Here is a 17,013-nt window from a genome sequence, read left to right as displayed (position 1 = left end):
AGACATATTTTAAGCTTGTTAGTGAATTTTAAAAAGTGAGTGTAAAGTGTTAGCTAATATCCTTGGGATTTTAATTCCTATATGCATACACTATGTTGGATTTAGTTTTTGTTTCGGAGTGTCCAAATAAAGACAACAAAGCCTGTGTTCTACAGACTCCTGATTCTTGGCCTCTCCTCCATGGCTGTTAAATGTCTGACGACAACGGGACAAAATTAGCAGTTTTTGAAAGGAGGAGAAAATATTAATGCAAAGCTAGCAGGCTTCATTCTGCAAGGCTAAATTGGGCTTGCAGTAGTCTCTGCAAATCCTAAGTTAGTGCTGGTAGCACTAAGTTTTGTCAAATAGCTTCTATTATGGTAGTTGAAGGATGCTAACCAAGCAACCCCTATCAAGTTGAGTTGTTTAACTAGAGAAGTTGTGCATGCTGAAGTGAAACATAAACCTCTTCTGTCTTGAGAGGAGACACTACAAGGTATAATGATGTTCTTGCAGTCCTTGAAAGATGTGTGACAGTCCATGCTGTGAAGGGAAAAAGAAATTAATCTAAAGCACAGACTCATGTTCAGTCACCTAAATGCTACACATCTTCTCCCTTCACTGCCAACATTTCTTTTACTTCCTTAATTTCTTTTCTTTTATATAATCTGCTTGTTTCTAAAGAGTTTGGCCACAAAATCACTCTCCACTTGACAAATGAGTAGAAAAGCAAGCCTTTTGTAGCTTGCTTTTTGTTATTTGGATTCCTTCTCACGCATTTGTTGTAGTATCTTTATAGCAATTGTAGTGAATTGGGTTTTTTAACTGTTGAAGGTTCAATTTTATGTGTAAAGTGTGCTTTAAGTGTTGATTTTTATGTTAATCTCTAGAGAAGGGAGAAGGCTCAGGAGAGCCAACTGTGTGTAGTCTGGGGGTTGTTACTCCACTATCCAGTAGTAGGGATTTTCCTTTCCTATCATCTTATGCGAGGGGAAAGTTTGTGATATAAAGGCTAGAGAAAAGTCTTTGTAGCTTATTCATAAATTCCCTTCTTATCCTGCATGTCTGCTTGGGACTACTCACGTGAGTAACGCCATGCGTGTGTTTGTGCTTGCAGGTTTAGGACTGTGAATGTGCGAGAGCCATAAAATTAAGAAAAGGCAATATAGAAAACTTGTGATGTCAAATACTCCTAATTCACATTTGATATGAGGAAATGGGGAGTAAATTGTGTGCAAGAGAAAATACTGGCATTCAGACATATAAGCTGTAGTAAGGGAATGTTGTTGTGTGTCAGCTGGTCCATGTTCATGGTTTGTGCGTGTGCTCTTAGCTTGTGGCAGATGTGAATTAGCTGGCTTAGCCCTTGAGAGCCATGTGAGACTTCTTCACTGTAGACTAATCTAACTCAGATTACTTAGTGTTTGCTACAGGCAAAGATAGTGTAGTTGGATAGTTAGTGCAGAGCAGCTGATGATGTGCAGTGATTTATTATTAGATGGTAACTCGTTCATGTGTTCAAGTCTTTATTTAACAGAGTGATGTCAAGTAAGCTGTCCTCAGGAGTTTCAGTTCATGGTCATTAAAACTGACAGCAAGAAAGTGGTGTCCTTAGACTATTAGAAGACGAGGCAGAGTCAACCTTTTCCTTTCCCTGTGGATAAGTGTCATTAACCAGAGTCCTTGGAGGGGCTGTATTCCTCTTTTATGACCTTAAAAATGGAACATACTCCCCAAGAAAAACTAAAAACTTAAGGATGCAAAAACTTACCCGAACTTGCCAGTTAGCGCTGGAGTGTCTGCAGCTCCTAAGGAGCAGTAGAGTCCTGCTGCTCTTAGCACAGTGAGCACTTGATCTGAAGGCTCTTGTCATCTCTGCTGCGTTCTTCTGTCCTTCCAGGCCACTTGACTGACAGTGAGTGCAATCAGAGGCATGTTTCCAAAAAGGGCTCGCTAGCAGACCGCAAGAGGAGTTCTAGCCGGTCTCGGCGAAAAGGAGACGAGGCTCAGTCATCAGGATACCATAGTGAAGGCAAGAGATGTTACTTTATTTCAAATATCAGTATCTCTTTCTGAGTGTTTTTAAGATCCTCAGTGTGTGCATGCATTTTGCTCATGACCTTCCTTGTTTCTTCTGTCTTTGTTTACTTTTTGGTTGTTTGGTTCTATTTTGTTTCATTTGTTTGATTGGGGAGTGTTGTTTTTCTATTATTTTGTTGTTTTGGATTGCACTTTTCAAAGTCCTGCAAGAAGATGCTGCAAGTAGGTCTGCTGGTTTAATTGAAGTTATTTTTGTGACTTTTGCTGTCTCTATAAACTGCAGGAGAAACCTTGAAGGAGAAACAAGCCCCCAGAACTGCCCCCAAACCATCCAGCAGCACCAGCAGGCTGAGGGAATTTAAAGAGACGGTGAGCAATATGATCCACAGCAGACCACAGCAGATTTCTCAAACAGTCCAGAATTCCCCTCGTGGAGGGAGTAGTGTGGATCAGGCAGAAACGCGACCCTTGAAAAGCCTCCCTGCGCACTCTCGAGACTGGGAAGTGGAGAGTACCAGTAGTGAGTCAAAATCCAGTTTGTCTAGCAGGTACCGGCCAACCTGGAGACCCAAAAGAGAGTCTCTGAATATAGACAGCATCTTCAGTAAAGACAAGAGGAAACATTGTGGCTACACTCAGCTTAGCCCTTTCTCCGAAGAAGCAGGTAAGAGTTTGAGAAGAAAGATTTATTTCAGGGTATGTGGAAAGTGAAATTTTGAACATTGAATTTAGGTCAGTGGTGAGTCGTGTCTGTGAGGGCTGGTTTTTGTGTGGGTATTCATATTGCGTGTATGACACTTCTGTTTGATTTCTGTGTGCTATGTTTCTTGTGTAAGGAAATACTAAGGGAAGCATTATCATCTACCTTGCTTAAAGAAACACAGAGCTATACTGCTAAATGTCTGGAAGTTCATCCTTTGGAGTGGTCTTTTGTCTTGGTCTATTTTTTCCTCTGGTTCATCATGGTGTTTTTACATGATGGCTCAAAGAATGGTGCAGAAAGTACCTTGTGTATCAGTATAGAGTTCTTGTTGTGAGGATAAGAGCCTGGCAGCCAGTGATGATTTATCTGTGACTGTTCTACACTATAGAAACAATCAACTTGTACATAGAGACTTTGTCCTCAGCTTTGCTGGTTTTGGAGGTTTAAAAGAGTTGGGAAGCATAAATGAATATCTATGGGGGAAGGTGAAGGGGAAGAGAACAGAGCTTCAGGGAAGGAAGGGAAGCAAACAAGAATCAAATGGAAAGACTCTGAAATCTGTAAGGAAGAATTAAAAAAAAAGCAAACCAAGAAGAAATTTCCTGTCCTCTGTGAACTGATATTATATAAGCCTCAAGAAATCATAAATGGTAAAATAAGCAATTAAAAAAATAGAGCATCTGAAGTAAATATGACAGACTATTGAAAATATGCTTGGGTATACTGTAAAATTATCTTGTACAAATAAAATTATTATGGGGAGGAAAGGATTTTCTTTCCAGACTTGATTGTTATGGTAAGTTATACTAAAGGGGGAAGATTCAAAAGTAAATTTCATGAACAGGTTATTCTTAATATTACTAAGAATGCCATGAAAGTATTGGGGTTTTTTTTCTGCTTATTACTGTGAGTTTTACACTAAATTAAGGATGGTGCTTCTGGTTTAGCCATAGTTGAGCAACTAACTGTGTGTATGGATGTTTTGCTGGTATTGAAGCTTGCACTACCAAGCTATTTGGTTTTGTCTTGACAGGTAAAGAACTTATTGAGAATGAGGTGAAGGAACATGCTGTTCACGAAACAAGGTCAGGCCAATCCAATGTGAGATACAAGCGTGGTGTGCTGGGCCGGGGCACCCAGCACCATATGGTGGATCAGCATCCTCATCTCATCCAGAGGATGGAGTCTGGCTACGAAAGCAGTGAGCGCAACAGCAACAGCCCCGTTAGCCTGGACATGCCGTTGTCTGAGAGCTCAAGCACCCACAGGTAGATTTCAGCAAACTTTGTTTTGAATGACTGAAGTCTTGGTTTCTGTGTAGAACGTTTTTCAGAACACTGCTCCTAGCTTGTATTGGGGCAAGGGGAAACAGTAGGGAAATAGGAACCTTTTCTTGTCAGTATATTGATAGCTTACTGCTAGTGAGAAGGAAAAGAGTGAGTTGAGTGAGAAATGTTGTCTAAAATGATGCGTCTGAAATAGCTGTACCCTTAGTCTAAGGCTTAGAAACTCCATTAAAATATCAAACTCTGTGCTTGTCCTTTGAGTGGCTCATAGTCCTTCTTGTTTCAGTTAAACCATTGCTTCATAGAAGCCTTGTACAAAATAAGAATTCAAGTCTTGTAAAGAAATCTTTGATGTTTTCAGACATACTTAGAATATTTGTATTTAAGTCTTTGACATCTTCAGACACACTTGCAATATTTTCATGTAAAAGTAAATAGGCAGCACATTGTGTGTCTCTCCTTGACTTAGGAAGCTTCAGGCAACCACACTCTTAACAATGTTTACAACCAGAATAGTAGATTTGCAGCTATAAGAATCTGTTGAGAACAACTCTCAGACCACAGCTTTAATATGCATTCCATACTCTTATGGAGGAGAATAGAATTCTTGTCCTCCTACTTGTTAACATCCTCTTTCTCTGTTTCTCCCTAGATTTTCTTATAGTAGATTTCTTTTAAATTAAAGTGCAAGTAAATGTTTATGTGTGGATACAAAAAAAGCAGATAAAATTTCTCCTGGAGAAATTAATAAAATGGTAACCCGTAATGACTCTCTTTTTGGAGGGACGTTCATATGAAGCGAGCAAGTGCATTTGTTCCTGCCTGGCGTAACATCCCAAAGTCTCACAGTAGCAGCATCTTGGAAGTGGAGTCTGCTTCATCAACTGGGAGGTGGACAAACAGCCCACACACCATTGGGAATGGTAAGATGCACTTAGTAGGGGTAGTTATGCAAGGTAAATTGTATTGGAGTTGGTTTTTTACTTTCTGGGTGTTTATCTTCACAGTGGAGTTAGAAGGAAAGGGAGAAGAAACATTGAGGAGGATATCCTGTGAAACACATCTTGTGAAACACAGTTTCACAAGATACGACTTATAAGATTTACCAAAGGGGATCGCAGAAAACTTTGTTGGAATATTCCTTTGATCACGTTGCTGTGGCATCTCTTTTGAGTATTGACTTAACTGATACAATAAAGCTCTATTTCCTATTCTTTCTTATAACTCAGTATTCTGCCTCCCCAGCATAACTCGTGATAACTAATAGAGTCCTGAAAAGAAGCTTATAATTCTATACAGATTTCAAAACTCTCAGAAATGTGAATGTTTATGTACAAGACGTTTGGGCCTAAGACTGAGCTTTTCTGCAGATATGCACTCTGCTTATGTATCTGCTTACGTATCCTGAGCAAATATTTTATTCTAGAGAACATCTGGGGAAGGGAAAGGGAGGAGAGGAGACACTTCTTGAATACCAGTAACAGTTGAACGGTGAATGATGACTGATTGATTTCTGCTGTGTAGGATATTGATACACTTCATTTTCCTCCCATTCTCGTCTGCTTTATGCAGTTAGGTGAAAAACATCTCTCTTGGAATCCATTTTACTTTCAGAAGCTAGTGATCTGGCTAGATTGACATAGCATTATATGCAAATTATAAGCACAGTGAGCAACTTCAAGATTTCGTCATCAGTTTAGGGTTACTTCTTCCAATTATTCTCTCTGTTCCATATGCTCTTTTCTTGGGTCACGGAATCCAGAGGTGGGTTGTGTTGCAGGGGAGCTGGAAGCAATACTGTATTGGGCAGAGTTTTAAAAGTAAAATTTAACAAAGCAAAATTTAAGATCTGCAATTCTATGGCCTTTGCTTTGTCAGACTGTTATGTTCTAATGTTAATTTTATTCTCCATTGATACTTTGTCTTTTAAGGGATACTGAGAGATTTAATTATCAAAAAGTTTGGGTTTTCTTTTTATTTTGAAGGTGGAGAGATTTTTATTCCTTTAAAGAGTGAACTGGATGAATTGCAAGAGGAGGTGGCAAGGAGAGCACATGAGCAAGAACTACGCAGAAAAAAAGAAAAGGAAATGGAGGCAGCAATGGGCTTTAATCCCCGTCCCAGCAGGTTCATGGATCTAGATGAACTGCAGAATCAGGGTAACTTTTTGACTGCAGTATATTTTGCAAGATGGTAGTGCTGAAGTTTTTTGAACCTTTGAACTTGTAAGTTTGGGTGTCTCTCTCCCCATCCATCCCCCGTTACAGTGTTGTACCTTCAGTTAGTGAAATACCATCCATTTCAAACCCGTGGGATGTGAAAATACTATTTGGTGTTTTGACCAAATTTCCTCTTAAATGAGAAAACTAACGCAGAGGTATTTTTAATATATTTGGATCTTTCAGTTTTTACAGTGACACATGCTGTTAATAGTATTGATATCGAGATATACCTGTAAGGCTTTAACCAACATCTTGGAATGAGCAGGGCTGTTTGTACCTTTCAGGCACCTCAGCTTCACCCACAGCATAACTTGTTTATATAAACCGCTGTTTTGTTTCTGATTCATTTTAGTAGCTTTACAGCCCTGAGCAATTATACTTGTTCCTGTCCTTGTGCTTTCCAGTCTTTCTCCCTGCCCAGCTGTGCAGCCACAGCACTGGTGTGGGAACAAGTAATCTGGCATGTTTAAGTTGGATCTAATTGAAAATCTGAGCTGAGTTTAGGTTACATGTCTCTTCTAAGAAGTGAAAAAAAAAGCGCCAAATAAGTCTGATTGTCTTTTCAGTGATGACGACTCATCTTTCTGGCAGGAGATGGCAGCAGAAGAGCAGCAGAGGGAACATGGCAGGATTCACATGTAGTACCTTTGTTTTAGCCCTAAATCTCCATCAGCCAGTAAGACAAGTCAGGGAGAAGTGGGATAAAGGGCAGTGACCCAGTCAAGAGTGAACCCTGAAGCCTGGCAGAGCACTGAAATGGGGGTCCTTGGGTGGGTTAGCAGAGCCAAGAAAGGCCTAGTGAACACCTGGGCTCTGGTCCAACAACTCCATGATCAGGGCAATCCCCTGTCGCCTCCTGTGTTGCCAGGCCTCCTGGCATCCCTGTGCTGCTTGCAGCAACCTGATGTAGATAATAGTTGAGGTGCTGGTTTGCTGCTGCAGTGACAGAGAGGAAGGAGAGGGGCAGCCCCACAGCATTGCCGGCTCTGGACACAATTCCAAGTGTGCTCTGCAGCCTACAGCCCTGCCAACTGCTCAGCAGCCAAAATGGCACTGTGCCAGTGGCAGTTGAAAAATATGATCTCTCTGAGAATGTCCAACTGTGGGAATGTTTTTATAATTTTTGCTGACCATCAGTTTTTCTTTACAATTCTACTATGACCTACTGGTAACCAGGTGAAAAATTTTGATGTATGAGGGTAGATGGATATCTTTTTTTTTTTTTTTAATTAGTATAGTGTTTACTTTTGTAATAATAATGCTAATGATGTAAAAATGGAAAAGTCAAGCTCTATTGCTGAGCATGAGGATGTTGCCTTCTCTGCTTCTCCTGCCTGAAAGAAAATAGCATGTTCTCCAATACGTTATCCCTTTGATCTCTTGTATTAGTTGGTAGAAGCAAAATTGCCTAGCTTTTCTTTTGTTAAAAAGAAAGTAAACCAGACTAGTGCCTAATGAAAAAGGAACTCAATAGAATGTTTGAGTTTAGAGGCATTGACTTGAGATCTCGGAAAGTCTTTGTTGATTCCTTTTAAGTCCTTCCCCACCCCACTCAGAGATACAATGCTTGACATTAACACACTACTTGACTGCCTTGAAGGCTTGCTTGTATGCAGAACTCCAGAACACTTGTGACTCATTTTCCCCTCAAGTAAACTGCTAAATCCGTGCAAAGAAAGCTAACTTTAGTATTCTGGCCTTGATTACAAGCCTCAGTTGCCTTGATTTTGGAACTGAATGTGCTGCTTGATTAACTCACTGCTCTAACAACTCTCACTTCCCTTTCTGGTACCAGTTTTTCATGCGAGTTCTGTGGGGTTATGGTATAAGAGTTTGTATTTACATCTGTGCACAGGGGTGTTGGGGAGCAGGTCAGGCCACAGCACGTGTCATGCAAGTTGAGAGAACCTAATTTATTGGTAGCTGATAAAGGTACTCGTGGTCTCTACCACAGTGACAGAGTGGTATTTTGTTAAATATTCTGTTAAAAAAACCAAAAAAACAAAAAACCAAAACACACCCCTAAACAAAGCAAAAAGTCAAGTTTTATTTTCAGTTTTCCCCTGCCTCATTCAAATGTGTATGTTTTTGTGCATAACTCACATAATGCCCATTATAATATGTCACCTATATAATAGGTGACACCAGACAGTTTGGGCATTTCTTCCTTTTGGAACTGGATGTTCTGATGCCAGGACACCATTTCTTTTTTGTGTCCAAGGGTGACTTATCCGTGTCTTCTCCAACACTTTTTATAAATTGTTGCAAAAAAAATTCTTGACAGCTTTCCTTCCCTTCCTTCTCAGCTTCTCACACTTGTGTTCTTCAAGCTGCAAGACTGCTGAGTTTTCATATTCTGTATGTCTCTTTCAGCAGTTGAGCGTATGCACTGAACACGTTTGTAGCACTATTTCATGCAGGTATTTACACTCATATTCAAGTCTGAGTTTTCTTCCCCTATGGAAGTAGTTGGGTATCTGAAGAAGACACAGGTGGTTCCTGTCAGAAAATTTCATGTACAAGGATCTGCTGTATTTTTTTACCAATATGTTTTGATTTAGATTTAATTTGAAATTTAGATTAATTCCTACTTGACGGTTGACCTGACTCTGTGATGTGTCTATACCATAATTTGTACCAATTTAGAGTGTAAAAATAGTAGAATAAGCCAATACAACTCTCTAAACTGAAGAAAATTTGAGGAGAAAAAAAAGCAATTTCGTGTTGCTTTACTTTGTGGAAGACAAGCGTATCAGAGTGCTCGAGATGTACTTCTGCTTAGGGAAGGTTGGGTGGTGCAGTCTGGGATATGTGCAGCCTCTGCCAGACTCTGTATGCGGAAGAATTTGGCCATCACAAATGGGATGAGGGTTAAGTGAGGGTTCTGCAATGAATGAAACCAAAATGAAGGGTGCTGCCCGTTGCAGGGAGGAGTGATGGCTTTGAGAAGTCGATGCAGGAGGCAGACTCAATCTTTGAAGAGTCGCTGAATCAGGAGCAGAAGGGGGATTGTGCTGCAGCTTTGGCTCTCTGTAACGAAGCTATATGTAAGTAACTTTAACCGCCTGAGCTATTGCGCTTTTAACAGTGTACTAATCTCATAGAGTCTGAAACATGGAATCCATTAAATGGTCAGGTAGTAATATGGGGATCCGGATGGTCTTTAGGGTCATGCAGGTAGACAGAATTTTTCATTTTTATGAGCATTCCCAATGGGGGTTTTAGTCCTACTCCTCTTCATCTCTGTTTTTTCATGTTTGCATTCATTTTGTTGTTCTCTTCAGTGCTAAGGTAGTAACAGCACTGGGCTGTTGATACACCTTTTTGGTGCTAAATGGTATGTTTCAGCAAGCACCTCGTAGCTAAGTCCCCTACCACTCAGTCCTCACAATTTTTCCCCGTTGTCAGGCCAAATTGCCAAGGCCATTAAATTCCCCTGTATGTCATGGAGTGTGTAGCATAGGAAGAAGATAATAGCCCACTCTAAGTCTTCTGGATTAGGAGAAATAAACTATGCTGTACTTGAACTTTCATGAAGAAAAAAGCATTAGGACATTGAAGTGCTTAAATGCATTTTGACCTTTGAGAATGTGTGCTATGTGATTTCATTTTATTTTTGGTGTTTTTCCATTATGACTGGCTGGCTGTCTCACCTCATGCTCCCCTCTGTCTGTATAGAATGGCTGCAGACAGGGTGGGTAGCTCCTGTGCATTTGCATTTAGAAATTGGCTTTTATAGATTGCAGAATAAAGGGTGCAGCATATGGCTGTTGTGATAGTTCCATTAGCTACCATTCCAGCAAGGTATATGCTGAATCTCAAATTCCACCTGGGTATTCCTGCTCATAAAGGGAGTCCCAGGTATGGAGGATGCAGGAGAAGAGTAGATGATGGAATAAAGCATCAATGTGGTAGGGTTGGAAAAAGCCTATGAGAAGGGGATGAGAAGTTGGGTAAAACAAGGAGTTTTTTTTTAATTTAATTTTGGTTTAATTTCAATTAATGTATTTGTACACCTGGCTAAGCTGAATGTGCATTAATGGAAACAATAGCATCCTTGTGAATTCTTTTGTGGCAGTATTTGCATGGTCCATGTTTTATGTTCCCGCTCCATCTTTTTTCTTTTTTTTCTTTTTCAATTTTATTCCTTTTTTCTGTTTGTTTTCTGCTATGTTTTCTTTTGCATTTTAGCTAAACTAAGACTTGCCATGCATGATGCCAGCGCTAGCACTCACAGCAGAGCCCTAGTCGATAAGAAGCTGCAAATCAGTATCCGAAAAGCCCGGAGCCTCCAGGATCGCATGCAGCACCAACAGCCATCGCAGCCGCTGCCGCCGCCAACCTGCCACCCACCGCAGGGCGGCACCGTGGCCCAGTCTACAAGGTAGTCCCAAGCACATCACCTAGACCCAGATCTGAGCTGCATCCATGAGCAGCGCAGTCTGGAAGGAAATAGCAAACTATGTATTCTCCCCTGGATAGTCCGAGTCCTACTGTGTTACATCCTGTTCTTTTCTTCCCTAGGTTGAAACCCATTATAAGGCAGGCAACTACCCCATCTTCTCCCTCACCACCCTCCTTCCCCCAGCCTTTATAGAATAGTTCAATGTGCATGTGTTCAGAATGTGATCTGTGACAGAGAATTGTAGCAGTCAGTGCCTGGCAGCATTGATGTCCTATGCACCAAGGGAAAAAATACAATAGACAATAACCTGGCTAAAAAAGCGGGGATGTATTAGGATGAAATGTGACTGTTTATATTCGGGAACAGTTTCAGGACTCAGTCAGTAAAAGAGTGTACTATAGTAAAAATCTTGCTATACTTGCTTTTATGTTGGGAACAGCAACCAGTGTGTTTAGTACTCTGTAGTTTGAAAACTGTCAAGTACACTGATCTTTTCTTTCTAGTCCACTTCTGTAGTGGTGCACTGGTACAACTCTTGGATCCAGATCCTGATACTGTCACCTTGATTACTCTATCATTCTTCATTTTCTTTCCGTGCTTCCTAGCATCCTGTAGCCTGGCTTATCAGTCCTCCTCAGTGTCTCTTCATGAGTCTTTCTTCCATACTGACTTTGACTATGGCATAATTAACTCTCTGCTGTAGCTGATCCTTTCTTCCTACCCTCTTTAGCATGCAGCTTAATCCTTTCTTCCCATACCATTCCCTCTGAGCACTTAGACCATCCCTATCCTATTTCTAGGCTGTTTCTTAAAGTGTTACTTTTCTTCCCTCTCCCTTTTCTTACATGTTGTATTATCAGAAGCTTAGATGAAATCTCAGAAGAGAATCCTTTTTCTGTTCCTTTTTGTAAAATGCCACATACAGCTATATATAAAACCAGTTACTTTGCATACCTGCCAGCCTATAGTTCATAATGTTCTTTTCTTTTCCTGCAGTACCTGAATTACATGTAATGAAGGCTGATCTTTTTGTCAATCAGGGGTCCATTATATCCTCTTTTACAGGAGAAATGCAGAGCTGAAATCACGCATTTTGGCAAATTCAAAGAAAACGAAAGAAAGGAGCTTTCTAACTAATTTTGCTAATGCTAAACTTACTCACTGCTGCTCTGTGAAAAGAGCATTACTTTTGCAAAGAGCTGTATCCAATTAAATGTTAATATTGCAGTCAATGAGAAAAACCCTATTCATAGCTAGAGTTCTGTACAGATATAAATAACACTGTAGGTAGTGCTAAGTTTGCAGTTACTCACAGACAAGGTTGTTCTGCTACACGTACCAACTCGGTCTTCACAGTAACTTGCGTTCTGTGCATCTCAAGGAGGAAAGAAGGCAGCGATCTTACAGTTGCCTCAGGTTTCCTGTTGGAGCTGTTTGTAGCCTGTCACTTTCTCACAGGCACGTGGACTTGGTACGTTTTTTCTGTCTGTATATTAAAAATGTTGAGAAAATGCAGAAAAGTGCCAAGGACGTCTGTGAGCCAAGGATATAAATGTCTTGCATTAGTAAATAAAAGAATTAAAATTACTTTCTAGAAGTATGCTTAGAATACAAATTATTGTGAAATAGTAGTTATATATTTAGCTCCAACTGTATTTAATGTTTTGGATAAATATCTCAAAAATAAGAATACAAAGATGATATGAGAGAAATTTCAACCTGTTCCTTCCATTTGTCAAGTCATTCTTCATTAAGTTGCCTGGAGACAGGGAGACCTTACAGAAACATTGTCAGTTTGTGTTCCGATCAGGAACATGTCCAGAGTATTTAAAAAAATATCTAAGATGTTATTGTTGAAAACAGTTGTTTTATTTTATATAATGCTATTTTTACTATTCTTGCAGTTATCCCTACCACTCCGTCTCCTGGTTGAAGTGCCTAGGGTGCTGTACAAGAATACTTTATGTAGAGCCTAACTGTAGCAAAAGAAGACTCTTAAAAATATGAAATGGATGCATATTTTCATAGATATTTATATAGTTAGATCAGTTAGTTCAATTAGAGTAGGAAATCAAAGTTAGAAGCAAGGACTAACATGGATGTATCTACCGAGTTACTGCAAAGTCTTCATCAGAATACAGTGACAAAGGGAAGTGTGTTGAGGTATATGGCACCTATTGCACGTTCTGTACCCTTGGAGTAAACATAAGCAATGACTACTGCTAATCATGTACTCTTCTGTGTGTTTTAGTGAACAGACTGGCCCGCTCCAAGTACTGCTGAGCCAGGAGGTACCACTGGAACCCAACAAAGAAGTGGAATTTGGGTCCAGTTCTTTCTTCCACCCACCTGCTTCCTGCCATGAATTGCACTCATCATTATATCCAGAGTCTTCCTCCTTGCCCCCTTCTGAAAGCAATCCACCCAACAGGATCTCTCCAAACTTCCAGTCTGCTTCTGCTGATTTTCATGACCAAGTTCCCTCTTTTCCCTATAGGCAAGGGTTGGCAGAGAGGTCTGCAAGAACTGAGAATGATGCCCACAATAGTGGGGAATTTGCTGACACCACAGCCACAGGGCCAAAAGACTATAGGGAATGCTGCAGTAGCAGCAAGTTAGAAGAGGTTCACAACATAACGCCTGTTCTCTCACCTCAGTACAAGTCCAAGGCTAACACAGTAACCTCTGGGTCTTTGCCTACACTGTTTCCTTGTCCACATCCTCCGCAAGCAGCATCTCCTGAAAAGGACAGCCAGCACAGTCCTTGTTCCAAACTTGCCAGCTCTCCGGTGCGACCCAGCATTGATCATTTAGGGGCTTATCATGCAATGACCCCTGCAACTTCAGCCCCTACCCAGCAGTGCTCCTCGGATCCTTTGCAGAAAACAAATAAGTACTCCAGAGCAAACAGCCATGAGATTTTATTACCCTCACAGGGTGAATATGGCACAGCAGAAGGTTGCAAATCTGAGGCTTTTAGTACAAAGGGACATGTTCGCTCCTTGGCAGAGCAGTTTCAGAAAATGCATGCAGTCTCCCAGAGAAAAGGTACTCATGAAAAAGGTTGGATTGCTGCAGTGTGTCAGGATGAGAAGTCTCCAAAGCTAACACAAAAATCTTTCATCAACCCTTCATCCTCTGGTTACAGACAGCTAATCCATCAAAACCAAGAAAACAAAAACCAGTCTTCTGAAAAATTACACTCAACTGTGGATATTAGGGATGGGGTAGTTTCTTTGAAGGGTTTTAGTGCCCAACATGTTGTTTCTAAGAGTATTTGTTCTCACAGTGAAGAGCTGTGTAGAAGAGGTGGACAGAATGTAGCAGACCCTGCACCCTATGTGGAAAGGCGCTGTCATGATGGAGGAATGAAAGAGGTGGATGATGGATCTACTAGTAGCATGGTTGCCTCTATGCCTGTGGACCGTTGGGTGAATAATGTTACTAGGTATTGCAGTTCTCAGAAGGCTAATAATACTGAATGGCTTCCTGTACCTGGGAGGAGTCCACTCCTTTCTGATCAGAGAGCGGTTGGAGATGACTTGAGCAGGATCCCAGTACATCTGCATCCACAGTGGAATCAAGACACAGAACAGGAGCTTTCAGAACTGGAATCCCTCTATCAGACTAGTCTGCAGGCATCTCAGGCCACTAGGCCTTTCTTGGGAAGACAGGACAGTGCTAGGTATCCAGTTGACCAATCAGGTAAGAACGATGCAGCTGCTTTTCTTGGTTGACCTGCCTATGTACTCCAATATAGATGAAGATACATTTTTCCAGTTGATTTAGTTAAACGGGCATTAATCTGTGCAGAGATGCAGAAAAATTCAGGTTGTAGACTCTCGAAACATTCCAGCTAACTAGAGAAAGCGGTGTGATAGTACTGCCTGGGGAGGCTACAGAGTAGCTGTTGATCTTGGCAAATGGAGAGCAACATCTGTTTAGACTAACAGAGAAATAATGGATCCTGGTTTCAAGTAGGGAGCTAGCTGCTTATGTCAGGCTGCTGAATTTTGCTGTTTGAAAGTTTTGCATCACCTCTGGAATTTATTAAACTGTTTCTATGCCTGAAATTAACATTCTTTACATTTGTGAATTTTAACTGATTGTATTGTATTCAAGAATTTAGTCTGTACCTGGTTCAGGGCAATAACTTTTAAAAATGTTTCCAACTCTGTGAGAGTTGAACCTGTGTTTTGCTAAGGACTACTCGCTTTAAGTTCTGGAAAATTGCTTGTGAAAGCAGCACTACAGATACATGACCTGCACTAAGATCCATGAAACCCTGTGGATTAGTTGGTGGTGAAAGAAATGAACAGATTCTGTTGGTAAAGTCATCCCGCTGTTGCTAGAGACATTCAATTAGAGTCTGAGGACAGCAGTCTGGTTCCACTTAAGCTGATCTAATCTCCTGCCTGAGGTGGAGCAACCTTGTTTCTCTGCTTAGCACAAGTGAAGCAAACTTCCATATTATAATCTGTGTCATAGCATTAAAGCTGTGAGTTTTCTGGTTAAATTGAAAGCAGCCTGAAATAGGTTGGGTGGGTATCAAAGTGATACAGATATAGCCACAGAGATATTAGATATATTGCAATACATACATAAGACAGGTTTTGCCCTGCTGTGCTCCCGTGGATGTGGAGCCTCCCTCGTTCCTTACCATGTCAGACCTGGCTGTGACCAGAGTGAGTACTGCAATAAAACTCTTGAACAGGTTTTTTTTCAACAGCTTGAGTTTTCTCTGGAACTCTCTTGCCTTGCAGTCCGCTCACAGACCATTTGAGACATCGAAATGTGACCATCTCCCAGTTACTGTCCTTTTGGTTTTCTTTCAGAGATAGGCAGGATCTGACCTTACAGCTTTGCAAGTGCTCTCTTGCATGGGCTTTAATCAGAAGGTCTTATATGTTCCTACCAGTTGACTGATTATGGAGGTTCTTTCTGGAAATCTACCATGATAAAGCCTAGTTGCTTTAGTGTTACCTTGAGCTTCAGAGTTCTGTCATCAAATACACCGTTTCTTATGCTGACTCTTCTTGCCTGTTTTCCCACTACATATATGAGGGTTGTGAGATATGGATATTCTTCAGAAGAGGACTGTGTGTTTGAGACCTTTTTCTTCTAGTTTGCTGTGACTTTCAGTTTCTTCCCAAGTTCTGCAAATTCCATATAAAACTGAAAGGTTTGAACCAATGCATCTACTGTGATGAACTGGATGAAAGTCACCTGAGTTAGGTCTATGATAGCTCTTTCTTGCTTTTAACTTTGATTACCTAATCATTTGCAAATGCTGTTGAAGTTTTCTAACCCATATCAACTGGTTTTGTCAGACCTTTGCCTTCAGAATTATGGTGAAAATGCCTCTATTTCTTTAGTGGAGCTTTACAGCAGAGTTAAAGCCAAGACCTTGCTCCTGCAAGTGCACTATCTCAATGCAGAAAAGGTATCACTATCTGTACATCACTTTTCTTCCTTTATAATGAGATTCCCTGTGAACAGTCTTTATTAGACCGTTGATGTGCCTGTCTATTCCATGAGAAATGTTAGTATTGTAACTGGTTGATGGGGATTGCACTGAAGTGATTGTAGCAGTTCTAGTTAAAAATAAGACATTTATCTATTTAATGAGCACAACTAATAGCTGAGAAACTGTTGCATTGGGTGAGAACAAGCAGGTGACTCTGGGGGGAACCTAAGGCTGACTAGTTTATTCCCAGTAACTTTAGGTAACTTCCTTCTATCTTCAAGCTATCTTTTGTCCCTTTAGGCCCCTAAACAATCTCACCTCTGTATCAAACAAGTGCTGGTGTGCAGTTAAATCATTTAACTCTTAAATAGTTCAATTAACTGCTCCCCAGAAGCCTGCAAAAGGGCAAGTGAAGCAGGCATGGTATCCTGACTGTCTCCCCTTGCAGTTTTTGGAGTTAGCTTATGTATTAACGTTCCAAGGTTCTCTGAATTCTTGTTTTGTCTGCGTAGTCTGTCTGTCTTTGCTGGTGTCAGACCTAAGATAGTCAGGAATGTGTCTTAACATGCAGTCAGGCATTGCATTTAACCGTAGTGTTTTCCTTCCCAGTCTCAGTGAACCTGAATGTGAGGAAGCTGCCTGCTACAGCTGGCATGGGGCTCTCGAAAACCCCGACAGCAGAGATCGAGCGCAGTCTGTGTGGATCCACTGTCTCTTCTGTCTCCAAGGTGACATGTTCTTACTTAAAATGTGCTAGAGGGGGAAGGGCTTGGCCTTTGCAAGGAAGAATTTACAGTGGAAGAAGTGAAATACATTAAGCAAAAGGTACTGGGGTCATTGATACTAATGTTAATGAGAATTTTAAGTGCAGTGTAGCTCAGGATTAATTAGCTAAAATACGAGTGAGTCAT

The 17,013-nt window shown here is 40.8% G+C and overlaps 1 protein-coding gene across 8 annotated transcripts in view; it reads left to right on the top strand.

The window, feature by feature from the left end:
* Positions 1 to 17,013, top strand: part of USP54 (ubiquitin specific peptidase 54) — a 97,233-nt gene that overhangs the window by 75,324 nt on the left and 4,896 nt on the right. For 7 of the 8 annotated variants that reach the window (XM_027885125.1, XM_027885128.1, XM_027885130.1 and 4 more), the window contains 9 exons: positions 1,880 to 2,011; positions 2,303 to 2,683; positions 3,756 to 3,990; positions 4,792 to 4,931; positions 5,994 to 6,167; positions 9,158 to 9,277; positions 10,422 to 10,614; positions 12,887 to 14,340; positions 16,712 to 16,830. In XM_027885125.1, the coding sequence (XP_027740926.1) occupies positions 1,880 to 2,011; positions 2,303 to 2,683; positions 3,756 to 3,990; positions 4,792 to 4,931; positions 5,994 to 6,167; positions 9,158 to 9,277; positions 10,422 to 10,614; positions 12,887 to 14,340; positions 16,712 to 16,830 (2,948 nt within the window). The remainder of the gene's footprint in view (positions 1 to 1,879; positions 2,012 to 2,302; positions 2,684 to 3,755; positions 3,991 to 4,791; positions 4,932 to 5,993; positions 6,168 to 9,157; positions 9,278 to 10,421; positions 10,615 to 12,886; positions 14,341 to 16,711; positions 16,831 to 17,013) is intronic. The other variant, XM_027885131.1, reaches the window with a different exon arrangement.

This window comes from Empidonax traillii, unplaced genomic scaffold (genome assembly GCF_003031625.1).
Source record: "Empidonax traillii isolate 1590-97213 ecotype Southwest subspecies unplaced genomic scaffold, ASM303162v1 scaffold162:size863265, whole genome shotgun sequence".
Taxonomy (NCBI): Eukaryota; Metazoa; Chordata; class Aves; order Passeriformes; family Tyrannidae; genus Empidonax; species Empidonax traillii.
This window is presented reverse-complemented; position numbering and strand designations above follow the sequence as displayed.